We start from the raw sequence: 22,032 nt of genomic DNA, 5'->3' as shown, positions 1-22,032 counted from the left end.
GAATGATGATGCAGGTGACTGCTTCCAAAGATGGTGCCGCCTGTCGCAGCCTCCGCTGCTGAAGAAGCAGTATTGCCATGATCCCCTGTTCCAGCACCTCCTGTTCCCGCAACAATGTGACTACTCCCATTGCTGGTGTTCCTAGAGCTGCTACTACACGGTGGAGTTGCTGCGGCTACTGCTGCAGATCCAGAGCCTCCTGTATGTTGGTTGGTTGCCGCTGTTGTGGTGGCGGAAAGGGTTGGTGATGTTGATACCACTGCTTTCGACACTCGAAGTTGTTGATGATGATGATGGTGTACCAAGAGGTCCGTCGCGGTTGCAGCCAACTCTCACATATGTGAGATTGGTGCCATAGATCGCAGAACCTGCTGCTGCTGTTGTTGCTGCTGGACCTGCTGCTGTTGCTGGAGATGTTGGTGCTGCGATTGAAGATCGGGCGACACGCTAGCGTTATGCTGATGGTAATGTTGCATTAGATGATTGCGATGGTGCTGCTGTAAATCCGCTCCACCCGTTTGCTGCATATCCGGCACGTGGTACATATTGATCAAATGGCTTAGATCGGCGGCCGCCGATTGCTGCTGGTGACCAATGTATTCACGCTTCATCGTTAGATTGTTATTGGTCGCGGACGCAATCGGGCCGGGCGAAACTGGTTCCGATTTCACGCTCGAATCACTGGGACTGTGGCTTTGGCAGGAAAGTGCGCTTCCGGGTTGGTGGTTTAGTCCGTACGGTGAACCGGGCTGCTGCTGGATTGTCGTACTGTACGGCGAACCGGGCTGTTGAAGTCCGCCTCCACTACCACCGTACGGAGACGTTTGACCACCGGATACCGTACCTCCCCCGCTACCACTTCCACCGCCGTACATGCCACCGTAACCGGCATTCATGTAGCTGTTCAAGGATCCGGCTGTGGTTCCAGAGGCGGCTGCTGCTGCCGCCATCTGGCCCATATCGTACCGATGATGGTGGTGGTAATTGCTCATGTAGTGCTGTTGCGATTGGTAAGCCGCCGCCGACGACGGATCGTGCATCATCGTGTATCCATTCGGCATGTAGCCATTTGGAGGCATCTGGTGGTACATATCACGGTTCGCCGCGGCCGCGGCCGCTGCTGCCGCTGCCGCCGCCGCCTGTTGCGCTGCCAGCGTGGTTGATGAGGCGCTTCCGCGCATCCCACTACCCTCGGTCGTTTGGCCACCACCAAGTAGCGATCCCACCCCGAGCGGATACTTTTCCTTCGCCTTCGTCAGCGTCTTCGTCTTCCGGCGCGGACGGTATTTGTAATCCGGATGTTCCTTCATGTGCACCGCTCGGAGCCGCTTTGCTTCATCAATAAACGGACGCTTTTCTGTTTCGGATAGATCCTTCCACTGTGCACCGAGACGTTTGGAGATCTCGGAGTTATGCATCTTCGGATTATCCGAAGCCATCTTCCTGCGCTGTCCACGAGACCACACCATGAATGCGTTCATCGGACGCTTGACGCGATCCGCATTCTGTTGTGCCGCCTTGCTTGTGTTGTTATTATTGTGATTCACACCCAACAGGCCACCGGAACCGTGATGGTGATGGTGGTGACCACCACCTCCACCACTTGCCGTAATGTGATGCTGCCCGGTGGAACCCATTCCCGTCGGCGAACTGTGCTGCGAGTGTCCTTGCCCACCAACGAGCCCGGTCGGACTCAATCCCGAAACAGGCTGTTGCAGAGGACTTCCGTACCCGCTGCTGTTGTTGTTGTTACTGCTACTGCTGCTGTTGTTGCTGCTCAATCCATGGCTCATATGGTGCTGCTGGTGCCCACCACCACCCCCAAGCAGGTGGTGCTGCTGAGCCGCAGATGTCTGATGGGATGAAAGCTGTGACTGGCCGATGTTCATCATGCTCAACGATCCCAGCGCTCCGTACGGCGAAGTACTGTGACCGTGCAGAGAGGACGGGTGATGCGGGGGCATGGTGGCATGCAGAATGCCACCCCCCTTCATATCAGATTCCATGGTCAACATGTTGTTGTGCTGCTCGACGTCACCGTCGCCGCCGTCGTCGTCGCCTGCGTCGTCTTTTTCGATAATGGTGACAGTGCCGCCTGAGGAACTCGCGATTGCTTGTCCCGTATCGCTAACGGTGATGTACAGTCCACTGTGTCTGTTGACGAACGGGTTCAAAAATGTATCGCGAATTAAATTATATTCCTTTCGCTTTAAATCATACCAAAACACCGATCAAACACTCTCACGCACACGGACTTGACCTCCGAATTAACAAATGTCACGAAATTTTCGAACAAACTTTGCATTGCCTACATGAACGATCGTGCCCTTTATCACGGAGCAATGCCTTTACTGTTTTGCTCATATGGCATCCATCAATACACAGAGCATCCGAACGTATCACATCACAAGTAATACACTCATTTCTTCGATTAGCACAACCATTAGTGCAAACTGTACCATTCCGATCTTCAAATGGAATGCTTCACCAACATCACTGATCCAACAATCCTTCTATCTTCGGTCGGGGATTTGTCAATCGCGGATAGACAGTATCTCTCATCAGCATTAAAGGGACATTTCGAACACTTCACATTTTTGTGTGCACGATCGCATAAACAACCTGTTTGTGTGTTGTTGATCGGGAAGGGACTAGCAGAACTATCCCCTATCAGAAGACGCCTGAACACAGAAGCAAATGTAAAGACACACTAGGCACGGGAGGAGGTTGTACTTGTTAATTGTGGGCTCGTTGATCTAATTATTAGTGCTTACAGTGTAGTACGATTATACGCAACAAATGTATTCTGCCTCTTGTTTTCAGTCTTGTTCAACACTAGTATTTGCACAGATACTGACACATTTGAGGCTGAAAGAATCCGGGATTTCTGCTGTAACGCGTGTCAACAGTACACTGATTGCACCTTTCTGATTATAATGACTTGGAGGACCCTAAGGATCTCAGTGTAACGGATCGATTAATTTCACCCAAATTTTGATAGTCTTCTACCACCCGAAACACACTTCTTGCTCCGATAGCATTTCCTCCCTCTCCAGCTGCTGTTCTTGATCGATATCGGGTCGGAGGTCGTCGAAAAAACCGTCCACTTTTGCTGTTGCGAACGAACACGTAAATGTACTGCCGCGGAACCAATAATGTACAGGGCGCGATACCCAACCACCGGGGACCGTCGTACGCGAGAGAATTACGACACACTTGCGAACAGAGCACCTTTCCGTTTTACTATGAGGGCTCGTTCACGGCGAATCTCGTACCGAACCCCGAATGTTCGGTGTCCGCTTTGCATTAATATGGTTGTGTGCGTACTCCCTGTGGGGCAACCAACCGAAGAGTGTTGTCACGCCATAACCTACACATCGATACAACACGGCATGGTATGGAGAGGAACCGGACCTCGACTTTCTACAGGCAGCAGCCACAGGCCAGCCAGGTCACAAGGGTTCTTCAGGTTGCGAGTAGGATAGGCCTCCGTGCTATTGGAGTATGCTGCTGCTTACTCTGCGCCTCGCTCATGGAAGCGGATGCTGTGGAGGAGGAACAGATAGCGGAGCACCAAATCTTCGGCTTCTTCGGTCTATCTGTGTGCTTTGCGATTCTCGCAGCGTCCCCTCCATCAATCCTACCGAGAGTACGGAACCAATCAGAGCGAGAGATCTCCGGTGGTCTGCACCACTAATGCACTAACACACACACACTGCTGACGTCTATGCTACACAGCATAAATTTTCAACACAATTCTGAAAATGTGTGTGTGCGAATTGTGCGAGGTAGCATAATCATCAACAACTGTCTCAGTCTCGCTACAGGGTGTCCCCACACGGACAGCTGCACTATGCGGTACAGGTAACTTTGAGTTTAGTAGATGCATTATCATTCGTTCTCTCTCTACCTTTACCCAAGCCGTGCCAGACAATCTGGCTGCGACGGGGTAGCAATACGCCGCGCGCTTCGAAAGCAAAGCGAAGCACGCTATGATGCTACGAAAAACAACAACAACAAAAACATAACTTCGCCGAGAGGCGTGGCCAAATGACAGTTGGACATGTTGATGGTGCGTGAGGGGATGCAACGTTGCCAAGTTTTCACACGCATCGCGATGATGTTGCTATAAAAATGCATGACCGAGATGGGAAGTTGTGTGGTAGAGTGAAACAGACGAAGCGTAAACTCTCTTGCTGAATCGGGTATTGCAGGATCTTCTACACGTTTTGCTATAAAAAAAGTAGCATCAAACGCCTAAACAGAGCATTGCAATCCACCACACACCGTTTCGTTTTCCCCTTTTTGAATGGTAAATCCATGCCTGACGCATAACAAATCTGATGTTTCAGACATTTTACCGCAATCTTCCAAAAGGCTGGGTCACTCTGGAGAGAATTTCACACGCGTACACACAACGCAGAACCTACTCATTCGTTTGCCGAATTCAGCAAAACACTAGTAACACTGTGATCGAACAGGGACATATCGTTCCCGATACCCTACAATCTGTGCTGCTACAATCGCGCACCACTTTTCTGTCACCTCCGGAGACTGACACTCACCCACTCTCTTTCATTCATTGATTTCTTGTACTTTAGAAAAAAAAACAACATATGAAAAAAGAGAATTTGATGATAGGTTTGAAACCCATTGAAGAGAGACGAAGCCAAAAAAAAACAATCAGAAGCATCCAAGGGAAATCTTCAGGCGGGAGGTAAAAATAAAATCAATCTACTTATTGCAGCACACCATTTCTACGATTTTTATCGATTACGTTGAGTGTGATGATGATGATAATGGTGATGGTGAATAACGGCGATAGTAATAATAACAACAATATTATAACACATTTTAAAGAAAATGTTCTGCTTGGAATTCTTATTTTCATAGCAGAAAAGATAATATTGCTTTGTAGAATGCATTACTAAAATGTGCTGTTAGAGTGCATAACTTTAATTGAAGTCTTCAATAGATTAAATTCGATTTAAAACTCTCAATTAAAGCAATAGAAGAATATAGACCTGTTCTTAAGTGAAGGTAAAATATTTTAAGTAAGTACATATGTCATAGCCAAAGAAGAGCACAAAATGTTACTACAAGAACAAAAAAAGGTCTAGCATTTAGTGGCACAGACATGATCGTACACATTACATCATGTTGACTACAACGAATTATTACGGGAAGCTCCATATTGATCTGATGTAGGGGTGGCGCACACCAAGCTACAGCTTCAACAATAAAATCCAAACTTTAATAGGGCTTCATCAGAGATACACCACACACCCTGTTGCATCAGTGTCCTAGAAATATAACAAACCGTAAAATGCGACAACCAAAACGAAATGATGGTATGTTTGCAAAACGTCGTGCCAGTACAACAGCAAGCAGTGCAACTGATCGTGTAATCCTGTTTACCCAAATACCTACACCACAAAGGGAAAATAGGAAGGGACAGGATCCCGTGCAATCCGTGAGGTACACGAATAGCAACAGTAGTCAAAGTGAAGTATGGCTTCAATCCGCAGCGGCAAACAAACACATCGTACCTCGTCCTCCTCCTCGTACCATACACGCGTACGTACACATCGTGTTTGGCAGTTATTGTTGGTTGTGTGGTACCCCCAAAATGTCCTTCTATGTGAAAATGAATGGAGTATCAACAGGCACAAATGAAACAAAGTCGCAAACAAAAACACTTTCACACAACTTCTCTTTAGTGGCAGTGCCACGCTGCATGCTCTTGTCTGAGGAGCATTAGAACGACCAAAATGCGCGAACGTCGAAATGAATCTATGTTCTCACTGTTCCGTGAAGGTTAGTAGTGCAAATTAAAACGCAAATCTCTTTTGTTTCGTGTATAAAATATTTAGTTCAATCGAGCCTCAGCAAAATCCCTCAAACGGCCAATGACAATTCTACTTATCACAATCATTTAGTAATCATTTTGTGCCTAAATTATATCTCCAGGTTATTATTATTCAAACGAATTGAATAATAAACAAATATTAATTGCTGTCTGCAATGTTTTGCAGTAGCAACTAATGCCAAAACACCCATATTCTTCTGTCTTATTACACATGCCTTCCCGTTTCTCTACTCAAACCACAGAATTTTTTTATTACCTGACCCTTGTTTCTTGCCCAACGACGTCACTGTGGCTCACAAGTCTACCGGGTACTGCAAACATTACGTTCAATGAAGCACTTGAAATAAACTTTTTCTTCCCCGATCCCTTTGGTGTCGAACGCTATGTATTTGAATGTGAGAACAGCAAGCACAAGGCTTGGCCCTGGTTAGGACGCATACACAAACGCTACCACCAATCAATTCCCTAAGTCCCTTACTAGCAGAAAATCATGTCACCTTTTTTCTCTCACCTAGGGTGTAGCTTGAAAGCGTAATAGTCTACTGCCGGGAGGAACACAACGGTGTGCAACAAGCCCTCTATAGGAACATATGCATACACCGGCAGCAGGGTTAGACTATGGCATAAGGTTGGTGATGATGTGCAAAAACGTAAACATTCAATTTAATTCAATTCATTCAATAAACTTCAAATAAGTGTGCAACCAATACTACCACCGCTCACCGTATCACACCGCGAAGGATTTTTTTGTTTTCCTTAATGGTCTGAGTGCATTAGTAACCACAGTTAAATAGCATAAGTTAGTTAAATTAACCAACCAAAACAAAACGATTATATTGAATGGAATATTATTACAAGGCATTAAGATAATTTTATAATTGACATTTTGTCATTGCCGTCATTTGTAAGTATCTAATAGAGATAAGGCAAATAAAATATATTGTAATAAATAATATTGAAAAAAGAAACTATACTATTAAATTTTGCAAAGATTAGAACATCTCGTATTCGGGAGCAAAATCCTTTTCTTTTAGACTTGAAACTTAGAACGTCAACTTCCTGATTTATTTTTAATAAATTTAGCATTTCAGGTGCTATTTTGAAAGCATTAACAATAATTGTAAACCTGTACTGTAAACTGTAAACCAAAAATTGTAGTTCAAAATTGTTAATAAAAATGTATTGTACCTTGAATTTAGAACGTAGAAAGCATTATCAATCATGTTGTTCTTATTTTCTTCCCTTTTTACTATAAACTAGCTTAAGTGTGCAATTCGAAATCGGCGTGTCTACAGATCCACGTTGAATTCGAAACCGTGTATCACAGCGATCATTCGGTAACCTACATCTCGAAGGGCACAACCTTATCCTGGATTCAGACCAGGACTTGCACACATCCTATAACTCAACATAAGTGTGCATAGATGTGTCCAGATCTACGCAATATTTGTCATTAACGCCCCGTTTGTGGCAGGGCCTCCAAGTTATTTAACCAAACTGGATAATACGGGTGTGCGGTCCAATGATAAAATAGGCCTACAACATGCTTTCTGGTATCCCGTTTTACATCAACCGGTTGGATTCATAAATACGAACAATAACACGTATCTCAAGTAGCTACTGCCCGGTATCTGAAATGGAGGCTTTGCGATCTCTGGTACAGAGTGTTTATGTTGCTATACCAATTCACCAAGATGGCCAGTTGTTTCATGCACTAAGATGAACAGAAGCAATTTGTTTCCAAAAACGACTTCCAAATGAACAAAAAGCATCTGGCTTCCAAAATACTGCCAATCCGTTATGCCTGTTATAATACGAAAGTCTCATTATCTACTTTGTTCCTGTCCAGACTCTAGATACATCCGTTTATTTCATATTCGAAAACTTCATAGTAAAGGTAGGGTGTTTTTGTGCGTGCTGTTACAGTGCCGAAACATTCATCATTCTTTTGCAAGATAGCATGACCGAGATGCATGCACGACATAATGCTCAGAGATTTAGTTACGACGTCAATTATTATCAAGCAATCTTATGGATATGCAAAAATGATTAAATGAAAGAGATTTCCATAAAACATAAAAAGAAATTGGCTCAATTACTACGAAATTGATTAATTATCTTATTTAACGCTCAAGAAAATGCATAACAATGGCCAACATTAGTAGAGTATCGCACGAATTAATCTGTATCTGACTTCAAGTACCTTTTTACAAACTAGTTTTTTTTTAAACTTTTAATAAGTGACTTTAAAACATATTACTTTTTTTTCGTTATAACGACCTGGCTGTATCGACTTATTTTACCACGTAGCCGGATAGTCAGTCCTTGCTACGGAGTATTGACCCGGATGGGATTTTGGTCCGGTCCGTTCGTGTGAAGACCGGCGCCGCTACCATCATGCCACCGGGCCACCCTAAAACATATTACTTGTGTTGCGCAAAATTATAGATATATTAACAATATTTTTCTATGGTGATTTAATTAACAAAAATAGTATCGCCAAGGTCCCGTTACAATATTTAAAATAATTCGACTTGGCATACACATATTTTAATACAGCGTCTTCCAACGATTAAATCATTTCATGCGCAAAACTCTAAATTCTCACGCTCATCTGGAACGCACATTAATAAAACTACGAGTTAATTCGACATGAGGACAAAACCGCAGCTCTTCGCCACCCTCGAAACTCTATGTCGTACTCGCATGTCCCTAATCGTGTACTTTTTCTTTTTTACCACGCTAACTAACTATTAGTGCCAAAGCCGGAACGAACCTCTAAAAAAACTGTTTTTCTTCCTGTGTCCAAAAGGCCCACACGCCCCCATCAGCCAGTGCTTAAAAAAAAAACAAAAAAACAAATGAGCCCCGGTGGCGTTACGCTGTTACAAGCTTACCTCCTCCGAAACAAATCATTATAAAATAGGCCCCCAGCAAACAAACGCAAGCCACCGGACTTTAATCGATGTACCATAGTGGACCGCGCAAGACCAGCGACTTCACCAAACGAAAGCCGTGGCCGCGTTGAGAACCGAGATTCAACTCAAAAGAGGAAGAAAAAACCTAGCCACAGTCATTAACCGAACGACCATTACCGGCGGGCGCAACCATGACGTTGACCGCAGCTTCAAGCGGTAAGAGTAAGCCAAAAACGATGGTCTTGGTATTTCGGTTTGTCCTTCGTTTTTTTTTCTGCCATCAAATGTCTGAGCTTTCTGTCAGAACTTATCCTCGTTATAACTCCTGCCTTTGTTTCATCCACATCCCCCGCCTTGTTGCTATAGTACAACGTCTTGATAAAATAAAGAAAGCTTGCTATAATGAAAATGAAAAAGCAAATGAATAAAATAAAAGAAACGACACCGAAAACTTCTCAACTGAAAGCATCTACCACGTTTTGCCACCGTTACTTAAGAGAAGAAAGAAACCGTCGCGCAACATTATAACACAGCCGGTAGCATAATTTTCATAACAAGCGCAGACCACAGATTCGAAGAATTCGAGAAGGGAATGAGACAAAAACAAAACAATATGAAAGATAAATAAATATGTTGAAAGTAAGAAAAAAAAACAACATCTATCCATTCACTAGGGGATCCCACAAACAGAAACATTGGGGGATGGTTTGTAACCAAGTAAAAAAACAGGAGCATGCACATAGACCGACGGACCCAACAAACTGGTCAGCTGCTCAGCCAAATGTCTGCCGGAAGGCAGATACGAACATCACTCGTGACCTGGGCAGGGTTAAGCCTCACGGCAACTAACTGGCAACTAAAGGTATCAAAATAAATTACATTCAATTCCGTTGGTTCGAATGAAGATATTAAAAAAATATTGGTTAATTACTAAAAGTAATTAGCAGTAGCCGTTTTTGACCCACAGGTTACACATAAAACATAGTTCTAATAGAAATGTATACGTTTTTCACCTCTTCACAATAACACAACTTACTCTCTGGACCATTCAACAATGTTTGCCTTCATTTGTTTTCAGTACCAAATTACTCGAATACGTTTGACAAACTTCTTATTTGTCCACTTTATCAATGCTTGATGCTTTGTGTTTTAAAGAACGGACATGGATATTCAAATTTGAAACAAATAATGCACCAACAGTATAGGGGTTAATTTAAAACTGCAATTTAAAACATTTTACCGTTAGTCTAATTAATCAACTATACTTCCTAGAACTGTAACACTACCGTGGGTCCCCCGCAGAGCACCATAAACCAGGAAACTCACAGGAAGATTGATGAAAAATGGCTTCACATTTTCTCACACTCCACATGATCATTCTGTGAGAGCCACACGGCTCATACTAACGCGTTGCTTGGCTTTCTATTAGGTCAACGAAAGAAATTCATACAAAAAAATCCATCTTCCTTCCGCGTAGAAAAACAAGACTTGGAAGCCTTAGGGTAAGCCAGCGCCTCGCATGTAAAGGAGTAAGGTCGGGGTCTTCGAAGTACGAATGAAAAATTATCATGTTCGGTTAATTACGTTGATTGATTAATTAGTATTTTAAATTGCTTCGACGCTATTACAAGGCAGTCAAGGAACAGCCACATTTCATTCCGCGCTGAGCTTCCTGCTCCTTCTCGTTTGTGCAGATCGTTGGTCGGCGTAAGTTGGCAAAGAGACCGTCCGGTTAAGGGTCTGGTTAAGACGGCAAAACCTTTCTTCATTTGCACATGATTATGGGTAAGAACCTTACTACACATAGAAAAAAAGCAACGTCCAAAAAGCAACTGGACGATGCCTGAACGATGCCTAGCAGTTAGCAAATGACCACACTTTCCGCCGGGACCGCATCAACAACTGTCGCGGTGAAGTTACAAAACTAGCAAACTGCTTTCTAGGGCATACTTCTAAAATACTGTCCCCTGCTGGTAAGGCGTACTTATGGGACTACACCTTCGCCATCCTTGCATGCGATGCGCACAAATACGATATCATTGTAATGTGAAAGGCGAACCATTAATTTATCATTCGTATTTTACGTTCCTCAAATTCTTGCATTAATAACGAAGGTAATGAGGAACCTCACACCGATCTTCACACGATAGAAACGCTATAAAATCTCTTATGTGCCACCGGACTAAAAATATTCAATGTTCGACATACTTAACCATATTCATTTAATACATTCGTTCGTATGATTTTCAAAAAAAAAAAACAGATTCAAGGAAGATACAACAGATATCACGTACAAAATTGGTAAAACAACAAGAACAAATATTCACTCGACAGAAGTCCAGACTGGTCAAAGAAGTTTAAAGGCGCGATACATAGCTTAGTATGCAAAAAAGCAAGCAAAATGTCCACATGATAAATGCGTTCATGTCAACCTTCATTTCTCACTCAGATTGCCATCATCCAGACATCAACGGCGAACCGCTGGACCGTACATGGAAAGATGGAAAGAAGTTGTGCCGCAAACCATCGTTAGACCATCGTGCCAGAATATGATTATTTCACCCAACTAAAAACTGTCCCGTATGCTTCAATGCACAAAAACACGCTTCGAATACACCCATAGCCTTACTCTACACTCCATACGAAGTAATACGTTGGAGTGTCTCCTTGTAGAAAGGCCATTTTTTAGACAATCTTCTTCTTTGGCGATCTTTAACCACTGCCATGCAACACCAACGGTAAACAGAGAATAACAATGGCATTGGGTGGTAAGAAATAAAAACAACAGCAATCATTGGCGGATTGCACAAGGCCCGCTGAAGAAATATGTGGAATAGCGCTTTAGAACTGCAGAATAAGCGAGATATATTCAATGCGATAGTAGGGATATGCACCATGGTTAATTAGCTAATACTGCCGCTATCGCATTTCCGCTCCAAAGTGTAGCATAGGTGTAGTACTTCTTTCTTACAACTATTAATTTTCGATTATTTTTCAATAGCCTAAGGTAAATTCTACTTATCCACATTGTCGAACAATGTATTGGTAGTTCTCAATGCCATATTCTTCTTTTGCGACGATCTTCGTGCGATCTCCGGTAGGTTTCAAGTTACGATATGAACGATATCTTCTCGGAACAATCACAGGAGATCTAAGAAGGTACTCAAAACTTACGGTGTCGCAGAACAAACTTGCTCAACTAACCATTAGCCCACACTGACTACGGAATCCGTCCGACAGTCACGGAACGTTTAGTGGGATATTTTTGTTGAGCACATAATCATATTTCAACTAGATCTTTTTTTATTTAAAAAGATTGCTACAACAAGATCTTATTTCGAAAGGAAAAAAAATGTTAACAACTCACATAATGAAACCGCGTGGGAAAACCAAATTTTGATTCTATCAATGAAACAAATAAAACCATTGTTGAATAGCAGATCCCAAGCAGGAAGTACAAAGGATTAGCAATAACATTGTTTTACAATTTCAAATGTTAGGCCAAATGTAGTTTAAATTCTGATATTTAAACATAAGTTTATTTTTATATAACAGAGTCGTAGTATCCAATGAGCCTGTAAGCAATCTGAACAATTTTCCTTATAATTTCAAGCAATACAAAATAAATAAATTAAAATAAACATCTTTAATGACCTATTTTTCATGACAACTCCTACAAATCAATTTTAAATTGATCTGTTGTCAATCTGGCATAGTGGAACAATCTCATGACGGTAACCTGCTGTGAAATGTCTTAGTACTTTCACGAATAGTAAAGGTCGTGTCGTTTGGTGGACAACAGCGAGGGCACGACTGAAATGCAGACAGGTTTGTTATTGTTTTGTTTCACTTTACACACGTGTAATACTGTTTCATTTCTATGCCAATACACAAAGGGCCCGATTCTTTACAGTCTCCATCAATGATGTTATACGGGCAAATAGCTAACTTTACGGTTTGCTTGTGTAAACAAACAATACACAACCACCCACAATAATACAACAGAAGGCCTAGAATTCATTCATGGACTGACTGCTGGTGCTGTAATACACCACTGTCCACAATCTAAAGCTTTTTGTTCCGCAGGTGTGATAGTCATTCAAAGCCTTGTTTAGGTTCAATGTTCCAATGCTCTGTTCAACCATTCATTCATCGGTCCATTCTTTGTCGGTCTTTGGTGGTAATAGACCGACCAATACCAACGCAAAAGCCGTAATGTTTGCGCTTTTCAAAAAAGGGCCCATCATCGACAACATTCGCGGCAGTTCGTCTCATCATCAACACCACAGCTTCCCGAGAGCAATTGAAGAGTTCTCCACACCCTGGCTGGCACCTTTCTTGCCAGCACCACTATGTCTGTACGTTCAAAATTCATTCAGAAAATCCGTTCGGTATGGCGATGAAACGATCGATAAAGTCAACAATCGACGTATGCCTTATACTACTCGTTCTGCCACGCATATGCTAAACATGGGCAGTTCCGCGAAAAATAGGAATCGATCGAACTTTTCAAGGCAATGTGAGGCAGCGCGACCGTGGAGTGGTAACCGTACAAAAAAAAAACATGATACAATTTACTTCGACGCATTTGTTATCTTCGGCGCAACCAATATGCAACAATCATCGGTGTCGTGAGGAGAATACTTCCTTAATCGGTTATGAAAATTGATATTCGCATGGTGATATCATTCCACCAGATACGGTTATACATACCTTATCATAGCCAGCCTTTGGAACAACAAGCTCGAGTAAAACAATTGTTCATTGTTAACTGCTGTGTTGTTTTGCGTCTCCTCCATAGCAGATGCGGCGTTATTAAGCGTCGGAGAGGGCTGCTGAAGCTGATATCGTAACAGTGTTTCCAGAACATCTTCTTCTTCAATATCAGCCATCTTAAAACTGGCGCAAGGACTTGAGCTTCAAAACTTTGAACAAACAACACCAACAATAACTCAGCAGTATTTGTAGATTATTAACACAATGTACTGGTGAGGACGATTTTATCCGATTTTAGTAAATCCTGGAGGAGTAAAGAAAAATAAACACTGAAAATGTATTTCATTCACCGATGTATGTACAATATGTGTTTAAATTATAAATAACCTTTTGCAACAGAGAACCTATATGGAAGATGGTGGATGGGAAGAACTTATCAAAAGTTGTAAGGTCAAGTTGCTTTTGTGTGGATGTTTAGTGCCTTCCGGTATCATTTGTCTGTTCAAAATATGTCACGCATCTCATCCATGATTTTTTTCAGAATATAGAAACATTAAACCGGTACCAGACCCAAAAAGTCTAGACAATAGATTGTATCGCAATCCACATGCTGCTTTCCCGACCCGGAAAGTTATGAACGATGGGCACGAATGGGTACATTTGCATTCATTTAAATACACTAGGCAATCGGTTATGCACGATCCAACAATTCGTCAGAGTCGACAGGGTCCCCATATGAAAGATCAGCTTCCCAATGTTGGACGAAATCATGTCACAAATAGTATGCCAGTAGAAACAAAGAAAACTATGTGAGGAAAGAAGTGAAACATAAGCACTGCGACCTGGCCGTTTTCCATGAATAAAAAAAAATCAGACAAACCTATCTTGAGGCACGAAGAATTAACCCGCGCATAGCGAAGGATCAATGTAACACAAGCTTAATGAGAAAGATAAAAAAAAAGTTTCAAGCTTTTTTTATACGTTTCAGGGTGAATTGTTTGCTATAGCGCTATAACTACTCAAACTAAGCTAGACACTATACAGCGTTATAACTTTGAATCATTACTATCTAGTTGATATTACTGAGACTAACTACAAAAAGCTATTAAATTCATTTAAAAACACGTGGTGTTGAGCCCCCGCGACATAACCTACAAAACATCGTGTTACAATTGCAAAGATCTTCGAAACATGATGCAATTAGCGTAATAACGATCATGTACTTAAACCAACGATTGGTATAATGATGCGCAGTTCTCATTTCTTACCTTATTGATAGCGCAATGATAGCAGTATCCAAAATGGTTCAGCAGTGGCACAAATCAGGTTTCTATTTTAATCACACATTGCTTAACAAAAGACGCTTGACCTTCTGAAGTCTCTAGAACAATGTGGTACCTCCGTTGTTATTCTTTAACGTGAGCTTTGTTTGACACTACGTTTTTCTCTTCTTCTGGCGTTCAATTCACACTTGCCCCAAGGTGTATATAATATATGTGCGAAAATGCCTTTTGTTCTAATAATTTCGATAATGAATTCAATCAAATCGTTCGTTAAATTCGATTTGCTTGATACTATCACTGCAGTTTTATTGCTGTAATAACATAATAATGATCCTTTTGTACATACAATCTGTGAAATTATTTTTAGGAAGAAAGAATGATCTCAAAATGATGTCCAAATTGTGTATCGATTAATAATGATGTGTGCTGTCAGTTGTCAACGCATGTTCATTTGACTGCATTGAAGAAATTGACCGGTGTGCTTTGTTTTTCGGTGTTTTTTGTTCCATTGTTCAGTTATTGAAAATGGCTATAGCGTTATAACGATTGTGCATTGCGCGTACAAGTAGTGTTACGGGTTATTGATAACAATAGCGTTTCTTTGGAGTGATTATAAAAGCGTGTAATGTTACAAGTGTAGTGAAAGTTCAATGGTAAACACATTCCATAAAGATTAATAGTAAACGAAGCAATACGTTCGGGTAAACAAAATAGCTCATAATCAACGTTTGGAGCCGTGATATTGCTACTGTACGAACTAATTCTCAATTAGCTTACAATACAGGTTGGTATTGTTACTCTAGTGCTGATAGATGGTCAATTTGTTTCCTGTACTAAAATGATAACAAAAGGCGCACGCCTGTCACTGAGCTAATCTAAATAATGCGCAATGAATTAAACACTGAATTTGATGCTATATTTTCTTTTTATTCTACAGAAAGGAGTCGTTCTCCATGGGGTAGTGGCGTTCACATTCTATTTAAATACCCGACAAGAAGCCATCCATTTCTACATACAGCTTTTTGCTCTGTGTAGTACATCCAACCTAAGGAGTTTTGAATCAATTTGCAGCATCATGAAAAGCAGGTACTGATGTTTTTTTAAATATGATTTTAGAAATAGAGGAGCTTAATTTGATATTCTTATTCTTTTTAGAACAAAATAAAGCTTGACGGTAAGATGAAAAGCATTACCCTTCTAGTATCTACTTGCCCTGAGAATGACGTAGTTCCCGGCAACAAATGAAGCTTATCGGTTCGGTTCACCATACCGGAATCTCGATGTAGACTAGCGCAAGGGATGGATTGATTGGACTGGGAGAATCGGGAGAAAAAGAGTAAAACCAAGTCAGCGTTAATTTAATCAGCGGCAACGAGACAATTTTCGCATTGTTGCAAGAAGCTGATCAGGGCGAACCGTTGAGCCACAATCCAAACGGGTCCAGCAAACAAACAAAGATGGATTGAAAAAGGCAGAGTAAAATCAAATGAAATCCAACATGGCATGGACGAACGATGATGTAGTTTGGTGTTTGGTGTTGCGCGGAGAAGAGCGTAAGCGATACCAATTTTCCAATTATTTGTCACGTTTGCTTCAATCCAAGATCGGACTATATTCAGCGAATGAAGCCGGTCCAAGATATAAGGGGGTAATCGGCAAAGAACACAGCATCCTACGACGTTTCGGGAATTGGGAGGTCAATCTACACTGAGGAACGAGATTGGTGAGAAGATTTTTGCAGTATTTGCACATTTCCTTATGCTGGTCGCAAGACTACAATTCTCCTTCGGCAAGAAGAAACTAAATGCCCTTCCCAATCATGAATGATGGCCATTGGGCAAACGGAATGAATTGGAGAATCAGTGAAGCAAATATCTGTTACTCGCAGTCAGATTGAAGTAGCAATTACGGGACACCAAATGGTGCGCTTTATTGGCCGCGCTCTTTCCTTTAGTTTTGTTTTATTACGTATTGTTACCCTTTAAGGGAGCAGCAGCACTTAATGGCACGATTTCAGCTGTACTCATACATGCCATGTTGTGCCGATGAAGAAGAATAATTGGTTTGCGAAATATGAGAACTATGAAGTTATGTGTGTTTATATTTTATAAACGGAGTTTTATATCCTTTTGTAACAAACACACAAACTTTCAAAACATGAAAACAGTTTGATTCGCTTTTCAATTTTGATGGTTTGCACAAAAATAAGTTACAAAGCTGATAATTCTTGTTGTATATGTTATTTCAATCTCCATCCTAACTTTGATATGTTCTTTGATCCTGTTTTACTGGCTTATAGTGTCGTAAGGTATATCCTTTTTCAACTTTCGTTCGGCAACCCGATTAATCTCTAAATTTACAAGTTTTATGAATAAAGGGAAAGGTAGCATAAATTGTTTCTTCCTTTTTCTATTGCAATAATTTCTTCCTTGTCCCACGGTGAAAACATTATGGAAGGATATTTAATATCATTTTTATCATTACGATTACCACTATACCTCTGTTACCCTACATTTTTCATCGCCAACTGTAGACATGTTGCCTTTTGCAACTTTAGCGTACATAAAGTAGACGTTTTTATCTGATGCTCCGGTTTACGACGTGCTTTTGATTTTCGAACCGCTTTTCTGTGTCATAAATTTTTAGCCATTTTATGGTTTATTACTTTATGGTTTTACACTCGGTCCGGGAAACATTTACTACCGATCGTAAATAGAATTACTTTAGCATATGGGGAATTCTTCACTCTATTATTCATCTCTTGCAGCGTGATATTTATTCTTAGAGAGCAGCGAAAGCAAACTTGTACAGGTGCCTTTTTTCTAATAGTTGTAGTAAACTACTTTATGACTCTTACTATTATACGATTTTTCAGTTGATTCGCGATTTACAATAATAATAAAATAAATAAAAAAACACTTTAAACATTATCAAACTGGTATGTTGTAATCAATTTACTAATACTCGCTTTTGTTCTGCTGCTGTCCCTATAAGAAATGACTTGTTACTACGAAACCAGGTAGTCGGCGTTTGTGTAATGCTTTATCAACTTCGGTCAATGAAACCATTCAACTTAGCGTGTGTTGTCCATCTTAAGCCAATCATACCAAACATCCGGTGGGAATTTAAAGGAATGTACGGCCATTGGAACGGTTTGGTTTCTATTCTCATGTTGCTGAGAAGATTTTGTGACATTCAACGAAAAGCTTCCAAATCATTGAAGACCTTTTTCAGCGTTTTGTGAACCTTTCTGTTGCTGATCCTACCATTCTGTGAACCATTTTTCTCGTAAATTACGGCATCCTGCGGTGGACTCAAATGGAAGAAAATTGAGACAATCAATGATGTATGGGTTTCACTGTTTTGTCGTTCTGTTTTTTTTTACTTTTACATTCGCCTTCGTTTGCAAGGATAAAATAGAAGGAAGAATTGAGTCAGACGTTTTATTTAAAAAAAAAAAAAAAAATCTCTTTTGGTCTAAGTGTAACTAACCACTCAACGATCACGCACCTTCATCGACATAAGCTCTAGGAAAATTGAATGGCCAAGAGGTAGAAATAAAGAAAGGCGTTTTTTCAATGAATTTCATTGACCAAACCTAAGGATTCTTTACTTCGTTTCAGGTGTGATGATGGTTTTAATTGATCATGATCTAGTGTTACCTTTGTTGTGGCTTTCCACAGGAACTTACTTAGTATTCTCCCAAATATGGTAATGATATGCTTTGATTATCGTAATTCCAATTATTTCTTCTTTGCAACCGTTGATGTTATTCGGTCTGCCAACACTATGATTCGGATATTGTTTCGGCCAACACTTTGTTTCGGATAAGTTACAGAAATATTTCTTCACTCAGAGAATTTGTTTGCACATAACTGATTTGCTAAAGTCATCAGTAAACAATAATTGTATCGATACTAAGCCCATTTTCATAGACTTTTTGGGATCTGCTGTCTGACACCAACAGCCTTGCCACTCATAAACAATATTTTCTCATTTGCTTTCGGTCATAAGCTCACCCCTCTAATACGATCCCCTGATGATTATTGCGAAGTAAATTGTTTGCGAAACACCACCAAAACGACCACCCTCCCAGCCCTAAAACATGACTCTAGGGAACGTATGATGATGGTGGTGCAGTGGTGCAAATTCATGATGATGACGGTACTGGTAGGTTGATTGGTAGTGCTGAAGGACCGTAATCATGGCGCAATTAATTTCCCTACGCTTAATTACATGTTCCGGACCTTGGCGACCGGTTCTGCCTTCGATCGGTTGACAACTTGTTACGGTTGATTGCATTGTGGTGTCCCACACTCTGTTCCCATTCTGTCCCCGTAGGTCTGCAAACTGCAGAATGCAGGGAAAAGTCTTTCAGAAAGGGTGTGTTTCATGCCGTACTCCCATGTGTCCGCAGATACGTCGAATCAATTGAATGAAAGTTTCGGTCCTCTCTGTTTCTTTGAATTAAAAATCCTTGTGGTCCAATGTCTTCCGACAGCATAACATAATATTGAATGCCGGAGACTCAAATCCCTTACGTCACTTGACGTGTTAACAACAGTTTAGTTTATTTCGTTGTGGTTTGAAATATGGGAAAACGGCGTTCGAACTGAACATACTGATAGCTATGCTGGTGTAGTTTTTTTGCTCCAGTATTTCATATCTTATTACTGTACGTTATAAGCGAACCAAACATTACAACAATGTGTTATTTTATTGAAGGGTAAGCAACGATAACAAGTCCTGCGTTTAGGATCGTTGTGTAATCATGTTTATTAAAAATACAAAAATTAAAACGTACACAATGCACGCTTGATTGACGCGTTACGCCCCCGAAAAGGATTCAGGTTCAATTTGAAGGAGAAATATTTTTCATATCTCTCTAGCCCTTTTGCAGAACGTGGCCAGCTTAGTTCGTCTTATAGAACTGGAGTGTACGTTTGGTAATGGCCTATGGTATGGTACATTACGAGAACAAGAGTTTCCGAGCTTCTTGTTTGGATAAACGATTGTACATCGTTCCTACGATTCACATCCTCAATTTATTGGGTAGAGTGTTTAGTTTCATGTATATTCCAATGATTAGTTTTATTCCTCATGTGTTTTTACAATGGAGGTTCTTCCATCTGATCCCAGAAGATAATGATGCATTGTTCAAAATATGATTTTGTAATCACATTTATTATTACACACATTACACATTACACACAAAGTATTATTTTTTAGGTTTTCACTTGTCTTTGTTGATATATTATTATAAACAAATTGATGCATATTCCACTAATTGATTGCATATTTATTGGAACACATTTAACGTAGATAAATAGTTTGTCATTTGAATGTGATTATTTTTTATTACCATTATAATATACACATTTAAAACAATATTAATTTACAACTTTGATCCAAACTTGGATGTCGATCTTCAACTCGATCCATTATGCGTGCATAATGGGACCTCGTAAAGGATACATTCGTTATGCTGAAGGCATAATAAACTAAAGCTAAAATCGTTGAGTAAAAAACAAGTAGAATTCATTAAACAAAACTACAAAGAAACAGGCATTTTAAGGCCGAATCTTGGCAAGACACCATGACGCTGTTCTGTTGAATTATCCGTGTATCTAAGACTGAAAGAGAACCCATCCTGTCACAGACCTGCAAGTTTATCGAGGCAAAAAGAAAATCTCGACATCAAAATGAAAGCCCTTCAGGATCAGCATCGTTCCTGTCGCTCTTTGCTGCCGTCCCGCCGTTATGCGCCCAGGGTATGCGCTCAGTATTTTTTTACGGCTTTTCCCGTATTTCGTTTTGGATGGCTCTTGTGAGAAGATTGTTTTCCTAGTTTCCAGTGCATGGTGTGTTCCATTCCCAGTGAACTATCCCTTGATACCTATTTTGTTCGCCTCCTTCTCGACGATCGCTGATTTTGTTCCACGTAAATGTCTCGTCCGCTTCGTCTCACGCTTCATCAAGGATCGTGTAGATGCTCGGAGGCCAATGTACGTGGGGGTGCGGGTGGTAGCAATTATTTGAAACCTAATATTTTCAAGAACATAGGCTTCCTTTTGTGCAAGATTTCTGCGTGCACTGGCACACCGGTGCGTTTTTTCGCCTTTGATTTCCAAGAACCCTTTTTAAAGGTCCTTTTTGTCCCTTTTCTCAGTCGTGCATCGTGGTCTCTTTTGCTTATTGTACCGACCTGCAGGCAGTGAGTTTGTTGATTTGCCACGAGCAACAAAACCCTTATGCGAAGGAGGAGGTATGTTCGGATGACAGAAAAAAAGTACGGAAATAACAAGAGGAATCGACAGGAACAGAGAGAAAAAAAGTGTACAGTACCGGTCGTCAAATAGATATCGATCTTAAACTTCGTATTCGAGAAGTAATATTACAATATGTGCAAAGACATTGCGAAACCAAACTTAAATGTCACATTGTACCTTATAGACGCATAGTTACAGTGTCTTAAATATGAATAAAATTGGTGGCCGATTAAAAATGCGAACGGCTTGAGGGAAATATAATATTTACTGTCAGTCTTTAATCCATTCACAGCCAGTTAATCAGGTGATCCTGTGTGTGGTAAACTTTCGTAGATTTAATTGATTGTGCTGTAGTAGACACCACATACCTTTACACTAAAGGTATCGATGGGCAGTCGTAAATCGGTGTAAAATATAAGAAATTTTAAAGGAACAACTGCTAAAATCTTCTTAGCAGCAGTGAAATTTCCAGCCGAAGGCATTCGGATGCGAACATAAATCGGTCGTACATGAATGGAAGATGAATTATTACTTCCTTCTCACTCATGAGACCGACCCATCCATCTCACGAAGGACGGTGCTATCATTTTTACAAGAAGGGCCTGAGGACAGAGCATAGGGAAAGGGTTTCATGGGCTTATATTTTCGTTTTGCTTTACCCTACTGATACTCTGGGGCAAATTAATCATGCTACAAAAACGTTACGCTTACAGTAATGATGGTTGAAAGTGTCAAAACTGACTCGACATCATACCACAACTTGGCGAGCTTTGATTAGCTTCAGGCGGGCAAAATTCCCCTCGAATATAACGCAATTCCCGATGTGGTTATGGACGTTGCGGTTGTGGTCTCCATCCATTTCAATATATCCTATAGGCAATGCGGTACTTGCTATCATTAAATTTGAATTTTCACACCTCAGTCCAACCTACCTCACACTTTGGTCAAAGTATTAGTAGGTTAGGAGTTTTTGTAAG

The 22,032-nt window shown here is 40.9% G+C and overlaps 1 protein-coding gene across 1 annotated transcript; it reads right to left on the bottom strand.

Moving 5' to 3' along the window:
* Positions 1 to 332: 332 nt before the first annotated feature.
* Positions 333 to 13,679, bottom strand: LOC128710958 (transcription factor SOX-3-like). The gene is made up of 2 exons (XM_053805822.1): positions 13,501 to 13,679; positions 333 to 2,154 (listed from the first exon to the last, which is right to left on the bottom strand). The coding sequence occupies exons 1-2, from the start codon at positions 13,677 to 13,679 to the stop codon at positions 333 to 335; spliced, it is 2,001 nt and encodes a 666-aa protein (XP_053661797.1).
* Positions 13,680 to 22,032: the final 8,353 nt, after the last annotated feature.

This window comes from Anopheles marshallii, chromosome 3 (genome assembly GCF_943734725.1).
Source record: "Anopheles marshallii chromosome 3, idAnoMarsDA_429_01, whole genome shotgun sequence".
NCBI lineage: Eukaryota > Metazoa > Arthropoda > Insecta > Diptera > Culicidae > Anopheles > Anopheles marshallii.
This window is presented reverse-complemented; position numbering and strand designations above follow the sequence as displayed.